The sequence below is a fragment of the Stylophora pistillata genome, chromosome 5 (genome assembly GCF_964205215.1).
Source record: "Stylophora pistillata chromosome 5, jaStyPist1.2, whole genome shotgun sequence".
NCBI lineage: Eukaryota > Metazoa > Cnidaria > Anthozoa > Scleractinia > Pocilloporidae > Stylophora > Stylophora pistillata.
Window position 1 is genome coordinate 13,420,424 of NC_142523.1, and position 17,354 is coordinate 13,437,777.

The window sequence follows — 17,354 nt, forward strand, 5'->3', positions numbered from 1 at the left end:
CCCTCCAGTTGCCTTATTAAGTTAGATACAGTAATATTTCGAACTGTTCTACGATAGTCCAGGTACAAAGGATGATCTTCAGGTAAATAGGAACAAAAAACTTTCACAGTAAAGCCAAGACTGTCATCCATAATAATTTCCAAACGTGGCAGAACGTACGGATGCACGGTTTTCTTCAGCACAATTTTGTCCTCAAAGATCTTCAGGCTCCAATCACCAAGACTTTTTAGGCTTTTAACTCGTTGGCAGAGCTCTGAAAATCCCTTGTAGTAGCTGTGTGGTAAAGGCCCCTCGTTACATTTTACAACCGAACGTTCAGGACGTGGTGAAGGCTTGCTGCTTTCATGGCTTTTCTTAGGCATGTTCAGCTTCGGCAAAGCTCCAAATTTGGGCTTCTTTTAAGTCATTTTCGCAGATTGATCTATCAAAGAAAAGATGAAATAGTCAAACCTAAAACCATATCCACTTTCAGAACGAACTTCAAACAGCAGCAACACTGATCGGTGAAAACTAACTCGAAGCAAATCCGAAAATTTAACAAGAAAATACAGATATGTACTTACATATTTCGATATCTTCGGGCGCAAAATGTTTCTCACAGGTATATATTCTATCGCTCTTCAACTGTTCCCTGAAGTTCTGATCCATTTCTCTTGTCTTTTTTATCTCACCAAGCCATTCGTCTCGCCATGTTCCATGAGCTTCGTCTTTTGCCACAGGCAACTTCCAAATACCAATTCCCTTAGTTCTTCTGCACGAACCACAGCCAAATACTGAGCAATTAGCCCCTGGCATAACTTTTATATTTCTTGCAAAACGACAACCATATACTGATGAAAATTACGGAGAAACCTAACACATATCGCACAACTAACAAGAAACTACTCCACGATCGCCATGATCGTTTGATAAATGTGCACTGTCGCGATCACGTGACAAGGCAAAAATCAAAACAAAGACATCGGTCTTTGAAGCTCGCCGACTTTCATAACCAGTCTCCTCTACTAACTATGCTGTGATGCTGGCGAGGAAGTCATGCGAAGCGCTTACACAGTGCTGAGAGACTGATGGAACCACCATGATCTCGCTCGGAATGCATCCATGTGACATTTAAAAGCGCACATTGTTCGGCTACTTTTAAAAAAAGACAGCATCATGTTTAAAAACCGGAAGAAAGTGAACTTGTCAATCAAAGGAAAGCAATACCAGATCTAAGACTCTAGAGTAAGTGATTTTCAATAAAGGTCAGCTTGTGTAATATTTTAAACGAAATTTTCAGTCCGCTGGCAAACCTGTGGCTGCAACTCTCCCACGAAACATAAAGAATATGTTTGATTTGAGAAGCAAATGTTCTTAGTTGTCTATCTTGATTAGAGGCAACAGAAGTCTGCAAACTTTTCACTAAGATTAAACTTTTTCAAGCGCTTAATACAAAATAATGCAAACAAGAATGCTAAGTGTCAGATGAATTCCACATATAATGCTGTTTGTCTTTCTCTTTTATTTCTTTCTAAAGCCCGTTCAAATTGTTGTCAGATAGCGGTATGATTTCAGAAAAATTAATTAACCTCATGAAGTATTTACACCAATCTCTAAACATAAATAAATTAAAGAAAATACCCAACCTCCAAGTTGACCCTGAAATCAGTCGCATAGCATACATGCGTGACGGAGGTCTCTGCAGAAAGTCTGCTGCGTTACGCTACGTATTTCTTCTTGATAACCACTTTTCTCCCCTTTTTTCGGCCAGCAAAGGGTTTATAACTAAATTTCTCAAATTGACTTTCTCTTGGAATTCAAGAAGACAGCGATAGACTTAGCTGGTGGAAATTCTTTCGTGGTTGCCGTCGAGAATTGAGCGACGACGTTGAGCCGAAGTTAATAGGGAGCTTAAGCAACCACGACGACGAACGGAGGACGACGACCGGAAGTAGCGAGAACGTCACTGCGCAAGCGCGAACCAAGAATTCCGTCGTCGTCTTATCGTCGACGACTTGAGATGGACCAGTTTCAAGTCGTCGTGAACTTCCGAACTTCAAAGCAGTTTTTCTCATCAAAAGGTGCGGCTTTATTGTCGTTTTTTTGACAGTCTATGGCCGGTTGGAGTTTGTATTCGCTTCTTCGGTTGATTTAAACGTCCCTGTTCAGTTTTCTAAACAAATAAAATTCGAAAACCCACTAACTCATTTTCCTTCCTCCGCAGAACAGATGTCAAATCAAGGGGTGAAAGCGACCACGTTAGGTTTAAATTTATTTGAGTATATTTTATGAAAGAGTGCTGTTTATCATTTTTATTGAATGAAAAGGTTTAAATGGCAGTGCAATACACCACTGCTTTCGGTCAAAAGCTGTGTGTATGGAACTGTCGGTTTATTGCTACTAAAACATTTTGCGTGTTGCTGTTCTTCCGTCGAGACGCTTTAAACAGCAAAGAATTCTTTAGATCGGTGTGTCAACATGAGCGTGCGTGAATACCTCTCAGGATTTGCGAATCTATTTTCGAAATGTTTGATAAAGATCTAGATTTACAGCGATAAAAATTATTCCGACAAAATCACACGGGAAAAAATAGTATTCTTGTTTGAAGCGCGACGACTGATCTGTGCCGATCGCTAGCTAGCATTGATTAAAATTGACAGACTTGAGTCGTTTGCTCGCCAAAGGAAGGAGCATCAAAGGTAGAACATATCAGGCTAAAGCACGTTGAAAATCAGGCAAGCCTTGGGCAAAATAGGTTTGATTATACCAGCAACACTTAGAACTGAATTTTAATCTCGAATAACTTCCGTAAAATTTATATTTTTAACTTTTATCATGCGTAAATTATTGTAAATAAAGCTAAAGCTTAATAATTCCTTGGACTTTTGATGTTCAAGAATTGAATAACGTACTCTCGAACTTTCGATAAAGGTGAAAATTTTGATCCATGACTGAGAAGAAGGTTTTGGAGGTCTCTGAACGATGTCATTTCGTAAACTGACGAAGCGAGAATAAACAATAATTTCAGACGTCGTCGTCCTTGAGCAACTTCACTGCTTAAGTTTCATTTTCCCGCTAAAAACGACGTCCTCGTTCGAGACCCTCCGCGATTACTTGACGTCGTCGTCGTCCCTTTCGTCGTGGTTGCTTAAGCTCCCTATTTTATCTCCGTGACCGTGGCAGAAAGTACGTCGTACAGTCTTTCGAAGCCGGCATAGGTAAGCAACTTTGCGCACTAGAAGAATGTACAGCCAGTTAATTTTACCCGGTTTATGGCTCTATTTGTAATGTATTATAATTCATAGTGTCTTTAACTTTGTTGTTAAACCTAATAGTTTCAAGGACCGAGCGATGTTCAATGTAATGATCTCAGCGATATTTCCACAGATCGCAGTGGGTTCTAACCTAATGTCAAGGTTGTTTTCATCAACGTAACTGTTTTACAGGTTTGCAAAATCAACTTCTCTCCAACTTTTTAAAGTTCCGTTGCCTGAGGGGTCACTGGACAAGCCTGTGCATGTTTCCAAAGCGAAAGCCGCAAGTTTTCATAGTACGCTTCGACCACCCGTAAATAACACTTTGACTGTTTCTTGGCACAACAAATATTCTATTGCTTGTTGAAAGACCAATCCAAATTAGATAGGAAAAGACAACCCTTTAACTCAACATTACGTCAATAGTCTCCATGTAATTACCAGGTGTGACCATGAATAACATATAATGAGGTCGTAGAAGCCAAAAAATTCAGGACAGTAATAACGTTAATAGCGATCTCATCGATCAAAAGATTTCGCTAATGCTTTTCTCCACCAAGTTCTAACTGTCTCTGGGAATTCCTTTGACAAAAAAACTTTATTGTGTCTGTATGCCTCCACAGAATCGCTGATTTTCGAAAAATTGCTTCCGAACTTGCAACGACGTGTAGCAATCAAATCAACTTACCTGTAACACTTTCGACAATTATGCGTAATCTGATATTGTCTTTTGAATTAGATTTAAAATAATTGCTATTCAAAGTCAGTATTACAGCATATAATAATTAAGTTTCATTACGATCAGTATGGGGCGCAAAAAGAAAAGGATCTCACGTTGATTTCGTTCTTTTACAAATGATCATTGCCCGTTAGTAGTCAGTTAACTTTTGATTTCTGGTTAACAAAGATCCCGATTTCACAAAATCGCGTACGTTACAGCATATAATTGGTGACTTTGTTTTTCATTTCTGTTAAGCCTAAAAACAACAGAAATACAAGATACCTAATATTTAACAGTATCAAATCTACAAATACTGGTTTTGAAAGAAAAACTACGAGTAACATATACAATCATATCAGTAAACAAATTCCATAATTTATGCTCCCACCATTGAAATTTGATGAGACTGCGTGTCCATTCACGGCGCATAATAAAATAGACTTCGGCACACTGTTACAATCCACCTGTGCTGTATAGCGTTAGCAGATTGGGAATTATTTTTCTAAAACTGAGTTAGGCCATAGCTTTTAAAAAAACTAATTTAGAGGATACAATTGAAAGGATTTCTTTGTAATCTTAGGTTGTTGGAATAGTAGACTGGTGAACAAAGAACCAATGTAAATTAAGAACAAAGATTTTTATTTTCCGACATCCATTGGCATAGTTTTAATTTTTCGATTTGATGAAGGATTACGCTAGTGAACCAGTCTTGGACCAGACATCCTGTAAGCTTCACTCTTAGACTAGCTTTGAAACATGCCTCACTTTTCTTTCACTGCAGTCACCATTCTATGAATACCGCATACCGCACAAAACTTATAAATAAATAAATAAATAAATAAATAAATACGTAAATTAAAGCTCCCCCTTAGGGAGCTTTTCAGCCACAATGTAAACTAACTAATTGCTTAAAAATCCCCACTGGCTGGAGGCAGACCAGTGGGCTATTTACAGAGCGCAGCCGAGGAGTTAAACTAGGGGCAACCGAGAACAAATCCAGTGAGTGGCTGGGTAGAGGACTTGAACCCGGGACACCGGATTATAAGTCCAGCACCATGCGTAGTTGGTACAGTAAGATTGAGTAATTGTTTTCAAAAAAGGCAACGACAACAGTGGAAACTGTAAAGAAGCTTATTCTCTTCCGCGGTTCGGTTTTTAAGTTTTTTTCCCGCTGATCCGTATTTCCAGAGCAGAGGGTGCAAAACGGACATGCGTACATCCGGTTCTACGCCATACAAAAAAGTAGACGGAACGATATGTCATTATTAAGATTCGATAATGCAACTCGGCTTTTTTATTCTTTATCGGCCTGTTTTTCTTTTGCAAGGCTTACCACACGATGCAAATATTTTGTCGGCGTAACTGCAGAATACCCCGCAAATCGAAGTAAATTTCACGAAGCCGGCTACGCGGTACCCAGAAAATGATTAATTCAAATGAGAATTAAATTTCAAGGCAGTTAGGACAAATGAATTTAAAATGGCGCAGCAAGGCTCTAAGCTGGCTACGCACTACGCTCTACGCCGCGTTGATAACAAAGACATAGTATTGTGCATTCCTTGCTTTGTTAGCTTGAGAGCCCTGGGTCAAAGCCTATCAGTAATTCCACCTTCAAGACGCTGATATTTATTTGTGCGCCTTGATGAATATATAATTTAAGACAGATTGTCTTGTATTATACAGTTACTTCACTTTTACGCGTCAAAGAACTAGGTTGGTCAGAGAAAGGGCAATAGTTTTCTACGTATGCACCAAAATACTTAATAGTGGCTCAGGTTGTCAACAGATATGAAATGGGTAGCAGTATTGGCGGTGCCAGACAATGTGCTTACAATGATGATAATAACTGACGCAGAAAACTTGCTTACCGCATCGAAAAAACTCGCGCCCGACTGGACTAGTCGGCGTTTGCATGCTGTGCAGGCGAAATTCCCACGAAAGGAAGCCAAATCAAGAATTTACGTCAACACAGTCATTCCCTAAATCTGGTCTCCAAATAGAAATATAAAACCGGAACAGATAAGAAAAGAAAGAATTAACAACGGTTCGCCTATTCTTTTCTCAGACGTCAATTGTTTATCCCTTTTTTGTTACGTCAATCGACGCTTCGAAAGTGGAAACTTGCGTTTGTGTTTTGGCCATGATTTAACGCCGCCGTGTTAGATTTCTGAAAATAAAGATAGCAGAAAGAGTTAGAGAGAACATTTCTGTAAATGCTACCGAGAGTGAAGACTGTGACTAGGAATTCTTCGCAGGTGACAGACAATCCACATTTGGTGATCCACTCTTTGTGTGTTTTTTAGTGCTTCGTTTCGTTTCTTTTCAGACCGCTATGTAATTACTCATCTTTATCGTTTGCTGACGCTAGGTTGAAATCATTTTTGTAGACAGTAAGATATTGTATTTCATTTTGATAAACCGGAAGCGTCTCCAATCAAACTATCTTACAGGAGTGTTTTAAGTATTGTGCTTCGTACGTCAAATTTTTATAAATTTTTCGATGCTATAATAAAGTAAAATTCATTTAACAGGTCTTTGATAAGCAAATCCGCGAGGACTTTATTGAGAGTTAAGTTAACTAGGTGGAGGAAATTACCAAAAAGAAGAAATTCCTCTATGAAGTACACCCGGCAGATTATCGAGTTTAGGGCTCCTGGTTTAGTTTATAACATGCTATGATAAGCAACGAATGCGCAACTTGTCGGATCTGGATGAATATTAGATAAAAATCCTCGGTTAAAACATCGTTTCGATTTATTCTGAGGTGAGGGAGCAATTTTATCGGAACTAAATGCAGTTTAATGTTCTCTCTTTTTGACGGGTGTCTTGCTTTTCCATGGTTATGTGAGTTTGAAAAAGGACTGACGGAAAGATTGAGTTGTCTTGTAACGGTGGACAAACAACCTAAAAAATAACGGAAGTCTGTGAAAATAAACAAATAAATAACTAAGGAAGCAAAGAAACGAAGTCTATTCGGGAAACACGACAACAATCTCAAAAAATGACAAGAAATCTGATTAAAAGCCGATTGCCGGAAAGAAAAAACACCCGCTATTATTCCAGGATGCTACCATTCTCCGTTAAATGAGAGCCAAAATGGGGTTTCTTACAGCAGGAGATGAACAAAGGTAGTGTAGGCGTTTTCAGTTTCCATGGCTATTATCATCTGGGCTTGATTTCCGCTACTGTCTTGTGAGCAGACTTCATTCCTCCCAAGAGAAGACTCCAGGAGACGGGCGTAGCCTAGATGGCCATAATCATGAAAATGAATTCCTCAGTGCATGGGCCTATTTCCAGAACGGCTGCGGGTTATTCAACTTTTAATAAGCGGAACTTATCGAATTCGTAAATCGAAAGACAATTTCTTAGAGGAGCTAAAACAGAACTCAAAAAGGCAAAAATTGAGCTGAAAAACTTGAAATTTTCGCTTAAAACCTCTTTCATTCTCAAGATCTCAAATCCAATTCTTAGAAAACTGTAGTCGAAAAAAAAGGAAAAATCGAGCTGAACGATTTTCTTTTCCCCCCAAAAACCGCTCTCTCACCGGTTCTATTGCAATCCCAAGAACAGAAATCTAATTTTCCTATCTGATGGTCACACTTTCTTTTTTGTGGGTAGTGCTAAAATTTTAGAATTGCCAAGCAAACAATGTGAAACAGGTGATGATCAGTTTCCTCTTCATCGCCTGTCTGTATAGACAGAGTCTTAAATTTGAAATTGTAAAAACGATTCAAATGGCGACCACGTGCTGGAATGACAGGGTTCCTGATAGGCTGTACTCTGTGGTTACTCGACGATCATCGATAAGAATATCAAACTTAAGTTTCTTTTGTTTGTTTTGTTTTTTTTTTTTTTTATCTGAAGCATTAGTCAACGATTTTAATTTTTTTGTTTTTTTTGTTTTCAGTATTCCGACTGAAAAAGAATAATTTTCGCTTTCCAGGGTTTCAAAAATGATTTTCTTCATTACGAAATGTTTTCATGTCCAGTTTAAATCGGGTACCTCTGAAGCGATACCCATAAATGAACACACGTACCATTTGTTGATGACATCTTCCCACGACCCCCTCCCCTGTGGAAAATATTTTTGTGAAAGGATCATATTGGCGATATTACTGTGATCGGAGGTGGCTCCATCTTGAAAGATATATATCGGTGCGTGCGGCACCAAATGTAAGTGTTTTTTTTTTTTTTTTTTTTCCTTTAAACGCGTTTTTTCCAAGGGTAAACTATTTCCACTGTAATTTCTAAATAAAGTCTGCGAGACGGAACGCCTATTCGGCCTTTTTGATTCGCATATATATATATATAATATGTATATATAGGTCTGAGCGGTGAAGATGTTTTGTATTAACTTTGATTTGGAACTACTTTTGATCAGAGGTATAATTTTTTTTACTCCATTTTGGGTATTGAATTGTTTCACTCCTTTGTGCTGTTTCCAGAATCTACATAAATTTTTCCAGTTAGATCGCGGAATGTAAGTTAGCCCTATTATGTAATGTTCACATAAACAAACGTTATTCTTAAATCATCAAAATATCAATTATATTGTTAGAATGATATCGTTAATCTAAAATGGAGTATTGCTTCTTGGCGAGGTCTCAAATATTTCATTTTCAATTTATCTATATGATATTCCGGAAGCGGCCTATGGATTTATACCGGAATTTCAGGGAGTACTCCCTGAGGGAGATATTGTTTCGCCTCGTCATTTGTGACCTCGGCTTCCAATCCTTTGTTTTTCTTCACTTCAAGTTTCGACAACCGGAACTCGAGGTGAAAAGGGGCGTTTGAAATCGTGTCGCAACTCGCGTACTGATCTGTTCGCATGGGATCACGAGTTATGGAAATGGCTGCCCGCGTACAGCAACTTTCAAAACCATATATGGGAACTGTCTCAGCAGCAAAACCCTCTTGTTTGTAAGCCCTGGCCTCTTTTCCCTCTATCACGATTGTTTATTTCATTTTTGCCTATTGTTATGCAATCTTGCATTTGTTGTGGTTTTTTTTTTTTTTTTTTTTAAGAAGAGGTGGGCCTCAGAACGGACGCTTTTATTTTCTTCTGTCGTAAGCAAGGTAAGCGGAAGGGCTCTTGTCCAAAAAAGGAGTCCTACCTGTCTGTTGTAATCAGACACTTTAGTGGCGAGTGACCTCAAAATCATCATCTGCTATATAACATTTCGATTTGGGGGCAGAGCCTTCGTAACAGCTTAGCAAGAGAGAGAAAAACACTCAACAAAGGACATTTTCCTCGAACTGGTTTTTGCAATCGCACTTTGGCGCTTAACGTATCATTGAATAACCTCTATTCCGTTTTTTGCTGCTTCGGCCGAGCTGCTAGAGATGGCAACGACGATTTTAAAACTCCTGCTGATAGCTTGTATCGGAGCAGAATTTGTACACAGCCAACTTCGATCGATTAGTCTCGGGCAGAGAGTCCCTGACGAGGATGAAATAGAAACATGTGGAAACATACGCGACATAATCAGAAGAAATTCAGCTCGCTTTAGAAAAATTATCGTGAAGAACACAAACAGTGAGATCAATTTCGCAAACGATGACTGCCGTCGAATGACTGCAAGAGCGAAGAGCAAGCTGGATGTGCTGGGATCTACAGTGAAACGCCAATGGAGCAATGTAAAATTGAAAGTTACTCTTGCTTGGACGGACCAAATTATGCCACAGGCACCAATCTCGCTTCATTATGAAGGTATGACGACATTAAACTTGAAAACTGTATTTTAAACTAAATTAAAATCGATCTGTTTAAAATTAGGTTAAGGAAAAAATTAACTGAACCTTAATTTCCGTGTAATGTTTATGAAATAAAATTCGTTCACAAATGCGTTTTCTGTTAAAATATATTCATAATTTTACTTTCATTTATTTCCAACGGCGCTGTTTAAATTTTTTTCAACTTAATTATTTCACCGTGCAACGACTTCACAAGGTCATCGGGCCATGAAAGGTGCCTAGCTGCAATTTTGATGAAAGTGGGACAATTTACGTAGATTGTGCAACTTGACTTGAGTTTACTTTTCACTCGATTTCAATAGGTTTTGTTTACAGTTTGCCAAACAGAGAAGTAGCGTTAAATCTGAGAGAGTTGATGTTTCCCCTTTATAAGTCTTGATGATCAAATTCCAACATTTTTTGTATACGAATTAATATGAAAGGGATAAATTGGAAGAACTTTATAATCCTGATATGTGATCGAATTTTTCTTAAGGGAATTAAGCTTGAGCTTTGATCGAAAGTTGGATAAATTTTTTGTAACTTCTGCTTTGCATATTCGTGACCAATTCCTTCAAATACGCTGCTTTATTTAGAACTTTTTTACTGCGACAAACAATATTACTTCACCACCACTGAAAAAAAAACGTTATATTAGCGCAGTAAGGTAGAAAAACATGGAGATGAAGCTTAAAAAATAAGGAAACGAAATGGTGATGACAAGTGATGATGACAGATTACGACCGTTCAGTTACGCGACTTTAAAATTGACTTTCGATCGAGATGAAGGTGAAGAAGCTGACAATACTCTCGAAAACGGAAATTGTTTGATGTGCGAGATTCTAGCTCACAGATTTCAACTAATTGATGACCACAGGTTCGTGATAAGACTCATTTGTCTCCACCCAGCAGTTTTCTTTGACGTTTGTGTCTCCTCAGGCTGCTTTGGATTTTAGCCAACAGCAATCAGCAAATATACAAATAACTCGTTCTGCCTATCAAAACTGTGCATATCAGGTTTTATTAATAATTTTCCTGAATAAAATTCGTCATCAGTTTCAATACCTCTCTCTCGCGACCTTTTTAAAAAAGGGCACCTCTCCAAACACAAATCGCAACTCTCATCTCTGATTGAGCGAACCGCCTCCCGGTTAGCTCAATGGATAGAGCGCTGGACTGTTGTGCGGGAGGTCGAGGGTTCGAACCCCGACCAGACCAACACTCAGGGTCTTAAAATAATTTGCTACCTTTCTGTGACATCAAGAAATGGTTAGATATTCTAGTCTTCTCGGTTAGCGACGAATAAATGGAGGTCCCGTCTCCTGCAGGGTTGGGGTAGGAGACGTTAATTTCCCACACACGAGATTACTGTGCGATGGATGTCCTCCCCTGGGGTGGGATGGGTGGGAGGGTGGACTAGCACGTATGGTTCGTATGTTCCTTTCTAGTCCTTCCCCACTGTAAAAATTAATGCAGTGAAAATGGAGTAAAGTAAATTTAATTAAATTAAATTAACTTTCATTTGTTGATTGCGTGACATTTACTGAGAATTGTTCGAGACACTGTCACGCTACTTAAAGTTATCGCCACCGGTGTTAGTAAAAGGAGGTTTTCATTTGCCTTTTAATTCCTCGGTTACGTAAAAAATAACATCAGCTGTAATTGATCTTCCAGGACGTGCTGTTCGTCTCCAGACCTCTGATGGTGACACAGGAAAGCTCTCTACTTTAGCAGGCCTGGCCGTACAGGCAGGATTTGACTGGGTGAATTATGCAACCAAATCTTACATCCACGCAAGCGTCATTCGAGATGGTGAGCCTTAAGTATACTTTTTCCTAAGCAATAATAAGCTGTTTCAGGATAAATTTATTCGCAGCCGTACAACCAATACAACAAGCATTGCATGCAATTACTAACTAAATCTTGAAAAGAAAGGGAGATTCCGCTCACTGATCCAAGATGGTTATCCTCGACAAATGCAGTTCGTAAGTTTCTGTGCCAATTTACTTCGAGTACACTGTTTATTTCTTAAAGAATGATGTTATTCGTCTTCGCACTAGCGTAGGACAACGAATAATTGTGAGATCCTATGAGAAATCAAACCATAGATCTCCGTATTTCGCGGTCCGATGCTCTAACATAGAGCAACTGGAAATCATTAGTGAGGCGAGCGATCATATACTACTAGCAGACCCTCCTTTTTGCGTAAACCGTCGCACAAGTCCAAAACAGTCAACGAAAAAGAAAAAAATAACTAATTTTAGCGCACCTCACTTTTCATGCTCCTTACTCCCATATTCCACGCGCTGTCCTGAAATCAGTGTTTTTCGCCGATTCCTTTTAACTCGCGCGGAAAATTGTAAAGGAAAGGAGGGACTGCTCGTAGTTTCGTTAGGCAATTGCGAAGTTAATATGCGTGCACTGCGAAGTGCTGCGTCAACAATGTCTAGAACATATATAAGAACGATCCTTCGCAGTAAAGCACTATTTGAGCAATAGTGGAAATCAGACCTGAAAAAAATTTCAGGCCTGTACGGGATTCGAACCACTTACCTCTGCGATACTAGTGCAGCGCTCTACCAATTGAGCTAACAAGCCAACTGGGAGCAGGCCATCAAATTAATTCGATATAAACCCGTAGATGATAAATCGAACAACAACAAACATATGAAACATATGAGTGAACTGCGGTTATGAGACGTATATAAGAACGATCCTTCGCAGTAAAGCACCTTCGCAGTAAAGCACTCATATGTTTCATATGTTTGTTGTTGTTCGATTTATCATCTACGGGTTTATATCGAATTAATTTGATGGCCTGCTCCCAGTTGGCTTGTTAGCTCAATTGGTAGAGCGCTGCACTAGTATCGCAGAGGTCAGTGGTTCGAATCCCGTACAGGCCTGAAATTTTTTTCAGGTCTGATTTCCACTATTGCTCAAATAGTGCTTTACTGCGAAGGATCGTTCTTATATACGTCTCATAACCGCAGTTCACTCATATGTTTCATATGTTTGTTGTTGTTCAATGTCTAGAACATCGTGCGCGCAAATTACAATTCTCTCCTTTGTCAAGGAAAATTACTAGTGCTAATGATATTCTACTTCTCAGTTTGCCAGACATCCGTGGATCTAGCCTTTATCCTGGACTGTTCAGGCAGTGTGGGAAGCCACAACTTCGGAAAAATAAAAGACTTCGTGAAAAATGTGGTGGACTTCTTCAACATCGGTTCATCTGGGACACACGTGGCGGTCGTAACATATTCTACGTACCCACAATTGGAATTCAATTTAAAAGCCCATCACACCAAGTCGGCGATCAAGAATGCAGTGGGGAACATATATTACCGAGGGGGATGGACATACACTGCAGACGCTTTGGATTATGTACGCCACAACATTTTCACGACGTCACAAGTGAGTATACTGGGGAGACTGTCTGTCGCTTCCCGTAGGCTTTTGGGTAGGATGTACAAGGAAACAAAACAATATTTTCCAATCATTTTAAGAGCTCCTTTCATCTGAATATTTTCGCTCGATGCTGGCAACGTTATCATTTTTTCAGTTGTTGTGAGATTGTTTTTTTATTCCACCTGACTTCAAATTGGAGCTTTGATTTGAAGTTTCTTATGTCAAGACCATGGCCCTAAAATGGATCTTTTGTTCTGCGAAACACATAGGTCCCTTCCCCCCACCCTCCACCCCACCGATCGTTGTGTTGTGTAGGTGGGCAAGACACTTAACTCCTTTCCCCTCCTACCCCCTCCCCTCCCTGGTCGGTGATGCGGTCGTGTTCGACTAGATACGTTATGACAATCGTATAGTCATATTCCACCACTAAGCTCGCATGACTCAACACACGATCTATCAACCAATTTTCGTTACGATGTGCTAGACATTTCGTCAAATTTAAGTTTTGAGAGTGAAGTGTTATATCAACAGATATCTCACAGTTGATATTTTCTTTTATCTTACTAACTCTCTATTTGAAGTATTTTGATACTATAAACATATATTCCTTTTTGCCTCCTCCCTCACAGGGAATGAGACCAGATCAAGGCATCCCAAAAGTGACTGTTTTACTTACTGATGGATATTCCAATGGGCGTAGTGTGAGCGGGCCTGCCAATCAACTCCGTAACCATGGTGTAAATATCTTTTCTATTGGTGTTGGTAATAACGTCAATCCTACAGAGCTGAATGTGATTGCTTCTGACCCGGATAGCACGCACGTGTTCCGAATGAGCAGCTTTAACGATCTGTCAGGCTGGGTCGACAAACTTAGTGCAGTATCATGTGATGGTAAGCTAAGTGAAACTTTGTCAATTTAATTACTCTTAAAGGATAAATACGATCAGAAATCATATAATACTCTTCACCTTCTTTGAGAATTTTTTTTTCGAATCAAGCCTGACATTGTCTGCGTTTTGTGAGATTCCAAAGAGTTTACACAACTTTGCGTAAATTTTGCTCCCGAGAGTTAGAAATTCGATATGTTTGAGTCATTGGTATCAGAAGGTTTCTCCTAATTGTAAGTTCGCCTTCTACCACCTTTACGAGTTCGCCTCCTGAAGCAAAACAAGTTCGCCCACACCTTCATCAGTTTGTCCCAAAAGTGAATTAGAGATTCAAGTTATTTGAGTCATCGTTTTCTGGAGGTTTCCCCCAATTGCAAGTTCGTCCTCCCTCCCCCAACTCCCTGTACGAGTTCGCCTCCTGAACAAAACAAGTTCGCTCCCACCTATGCCAGTTCGCTCCCGCCTTTGCCAGTTCGCTCCCACCTTTGCCAGTTCGCTCCCACCTTGCCAGTTCGCTCCCACCTTTGCCAGTTCGCTACCACCTTTACCAGTTCGCTCCCACCTTTGCCAGTTCGCTCCCACCTTTGCCAGTTCGCTCCCACCTTTGCCAGTTCGCTCCCACCTTTGCCAATTCGCTCCCACCTTTGCCAGTTCGCTCCCACCTTTGCCAGTTCGCTCCCACCTTTGCCAGTTCGCTCCCACCTTTGCCAGTTCGCTCCCACCTTTGCCAGTTCGCTCCCACCTTTGCCAGTTCGCTCCCACCTTTGCCAGTTCGCTCCCACCTTTGCCAGTTCGCTCCCAAAGAGAGTTAGAAATTCGAGCCCCTTGAGTCATTATATTATTCCAACCAAGTCGCCTTCATTTCAGAGGGTGCCGCTGTCTCATCGTGTGACGATACTATTACCACTGTGGAGAGCGACACGTTTAAATACTTCAGGACACAGTTTGATACCGTGGCCAAGAACAGAATATCTGTGGAAGTCAAAGACATCGAGGGTGAGTTGCTGGCGGGTCAATCAAGTCGTCATTAAACAATTTAAAGGATCAGCTATTGGCGCATGTAACGTTCTTGACTTTCTTCGGTTGAGGGGTTAGGCCCTTAAACTTACGGATACTCAAAATCCTCCACGTAGAAGCACCTTTTTCAGGATAACTGAAAACATCGCTAAGTTACCATGAACGTATACTCATGTTATGGCTCTTTTTTAAGATCTTCACTTAAAATTTGTGTCATTTTTCACTGTTGCAAATTCAGTTTTTTTTTTCTATCTCACCAAACTATTGTTTCTGCACCTCTTTCGATCTGAAAGAAGTTTTTCACATGTAAAGTCAGTTAAAAAATTTGCTTTATTCGCAGGGTCTTGCAGCTGACCTTGTAGTGTATAGGATGCCAACGAGCATGTAATATGCGCGATGTAATGTGATGCTGATGTGTGATGTAATACCCTCGAGACCTGCATATATACAGCATGTGTTTAATTATTTAGTTATTTCTCTTAGGTACGTGAATAAAACCGATTTCATTTTAACCGCTGTGTACTACAGACCTCACAATTTCTCATAAAATTTCCTTGTATGCAGTCGACTGCCTACAATTTTTTAGCACAAAAATTCCCTCGTATACTATCGAGCGAAGCGGTGTTTAATTATTTGGACAAAAATTAACAACTTTTGCGATATCTAAACGAATCAAACTTTTTCAAATATCTCCTCGTTTTCATGTGTTATTACTCTCCACATTTAGATTTATTTTAATATTTTTATTCAAACCTTTAGATTTGTGTCTATCGAATAATTATTGTTTCTGATATCTCATCAGGCATTTCCCATCTCTACGCATCGCTAACAAGCTCCAACCCAGGCCCTGTAGATCCAGCCTCGTCCAAAAATGAGAGTGATGTGTCACCTCGTGCCATTTCCTTGTCTCTATCCGCATCAAATAAGGTGGGATGAGTCAGTTCCTGTAGTTTGAATCCTGACTTACAACAAAACGAATATAGATATATATTCTGTTCTGTTCTGAATAAATTCTGTTCGTGTTCTTCTCTCGGTTACAGACCCAACGTGAAGCGTGTTGTTTTAATTAATTTTTTTTTCGTTTATTTGGGTCTTTAGATCGTTTTCGTGGCAGTTCAAGGCCAGCACTCAAGCAATAAATTTCAGTTGTCCATGTGGGATGCTCTCTTCTCGCGTGACACTTACGTTGCAAGTGTCACGGAAGAACAAAACGCACCTGTCACGGTGCTGAATGAAAATCTGTCGCCATACTCCTACACGTAAGTATGCACGTATGCTCAAAATTGTTATATAAACGGAAAACTAAAAATAATTTCTGAGAAAAAAAGTTGCCAAACAGTTTTTTTTAACCTTCCTTTTTCCCCACTAAAGTCTGTTCCGAAAAATACAATAAAAATGATAGATCACCGTGCTTTTTTAAGAGATATAATGGGCTAAACTTACCCCATTCATGCCTTTACTGGGACTAGTTCCGCGCTTCATTTCATCGCTTTACGGTACATTTTGCGGAAGCTGGAGCGAGGGTCTTAAAGGTAACACTTGTAGAGGAACTGGATAGGTAGAAAGTCTCCAGAGTATGGAACAATTTGATGTATAATTTGTTTAACAATTACGCAATTTTAAACAACAGCTCATAATTTGCATCCTCAAGCAATGGGCATCGTGCATGCTATAGCCACATGTGTTTCTCTTCGGTAATTTTTTTTTAATTTCTTCAATTTCAAGGGGATACTTTGTTCACGAAAATTATGCAATGAAAAATACAGGTCATTGTGCACGTTCACGAGTTAAAGACCATCGTATCTCTTTACCTAGTCCATTAATTGAAAAACAATACTGCGGGCTCGCTTATTCGCCTGGTTACGTGATATTTATGCGGAGTATAGGATGTGCAGTGCAAAACTGATGAATCGCATGAGCTGAACACCTGATCTTGGTGTAATTGTTTCCTTTCAAGTTAGAATTTGCACTCGATTCCCGGGTTGATACGCGCGCATGCGATAAACACCAAACCAATATAGGATCTTTTCTTTCTTTATTCCTTTCCTATTCTTTGAGGTGTTCTTACATCGAAGTGGTCAACTGAAATCATTACGTGAAGAAATTACCTAAGTGTTATGCGATCATAGCTTTTAAGAATAATATCGATTTGGGCAACGAGCACGTGGCAATTAAAGAAACAAGAAAGGTAAAAAACTAGCGATAGGTTTCGCTTTGAATCACAACTACGAGTTATCATAGTCACAGAATAAATTGTTCCTTACGTTCGCGGATCTTGACTACCGTTTATCGAGGATTATGGTCTAACTTGTCTTCTATTTAGAAAAGACCTTGATTACACGAGGTCTTATC

The 17,354-nt window shown here is 39.6% G+C and overlaps 2 protein-coding genes and 2 long non-coding RNA genes across 4 annotated transcripts in view; 3 read left to right on the forward strand and 1 right to left on the reverse strand.

Annotated features, from left to right (window-relative positions):
* The window catches only part of LOC148730371 (uncharacterized), a 3,846-nt gene extending 2,903 nt beyond the window's left edge, over positions 1–943 (reverse strand). The window contains exons 1-2 of the mRNA XM_088760911.1: positions 564–943; positions 1–421 (exon numbers count right to left, since the gene is read on the reverse strand). The exon at positions 1–421 is cut by the window's left edge and continues 1,560 nt beyond it. Of these exons, the coding sequence (XP_088617037.1) occupies positions 1–362 (362 nt within the window). The 5' untranslated portion in view covers positions 363–421; positions 564–943. The remainder of the gene's footprint in view (positions 422–563) is intronic.
* A 317-nt stretch (positions 944–1,260) lies between these two features.
* Positions 1,261–2,853, forward strand: LOC148730372 (uncharacterized). Its single transcript, XR_016001541.1, has 2 exons — positions 1,261–2,060; positions 2,204–2,853. It is a non-coding gene; the product is annotated as an uncharacterized LOC148730372 (long non-coding RNA).
* Positions 2,854–3,137: 284 nt separating this feature from the next.
* Positions 3,138–6,486, forward strand: LOC148730373 (uncharacterized). The gene is made up of 2 exons (XR_016001540.1): positions 3,138–3,197; positions 3,367–6,486. It is a non-coding gene; the product is annotated as an uncharacterized LOC148730373 (long non-coding RNA).
* Positions 6,487–7,882: 1,396 nt separating this feature from the next.
* LOC111324842 (protocadherin Fat 4) overlaps positions 7,883–17,354 on the forward strand; it is a 34,681-nt gene continuing 25,209 nt past the window's right edge. Inside the window, exons 1-7 of the mRNA XM_088760909.1 lie at positions 7,883–9,667; positions 11,365–11,502; positions 12,800–13,104; positions 13,728–13,989; positions 14,853–14,981; positions 15,805–15,929; positions 16,101–16,261. Coding sequence (XP_088617035.1) covers positions 9,301–9,667; positions 11,365–11,502; positions 12,800–13,104; positions 13,728–13,989; positions 14,853–14,981; positions 15,805–15,929; positions 16,101–16,261 — 1,487 coding nt within the window. The 5' untranslated portion in view covers positions 7,883–9,300. The remainder of the gene's footprint in view (positions 9,668–11,364; positions 11,503–12,799; positions 13,105–13,727; positions 13,990–14,852; positions 14,982–15,804; positions 15,930–16,100; positions 16,262–17,354) is intronic.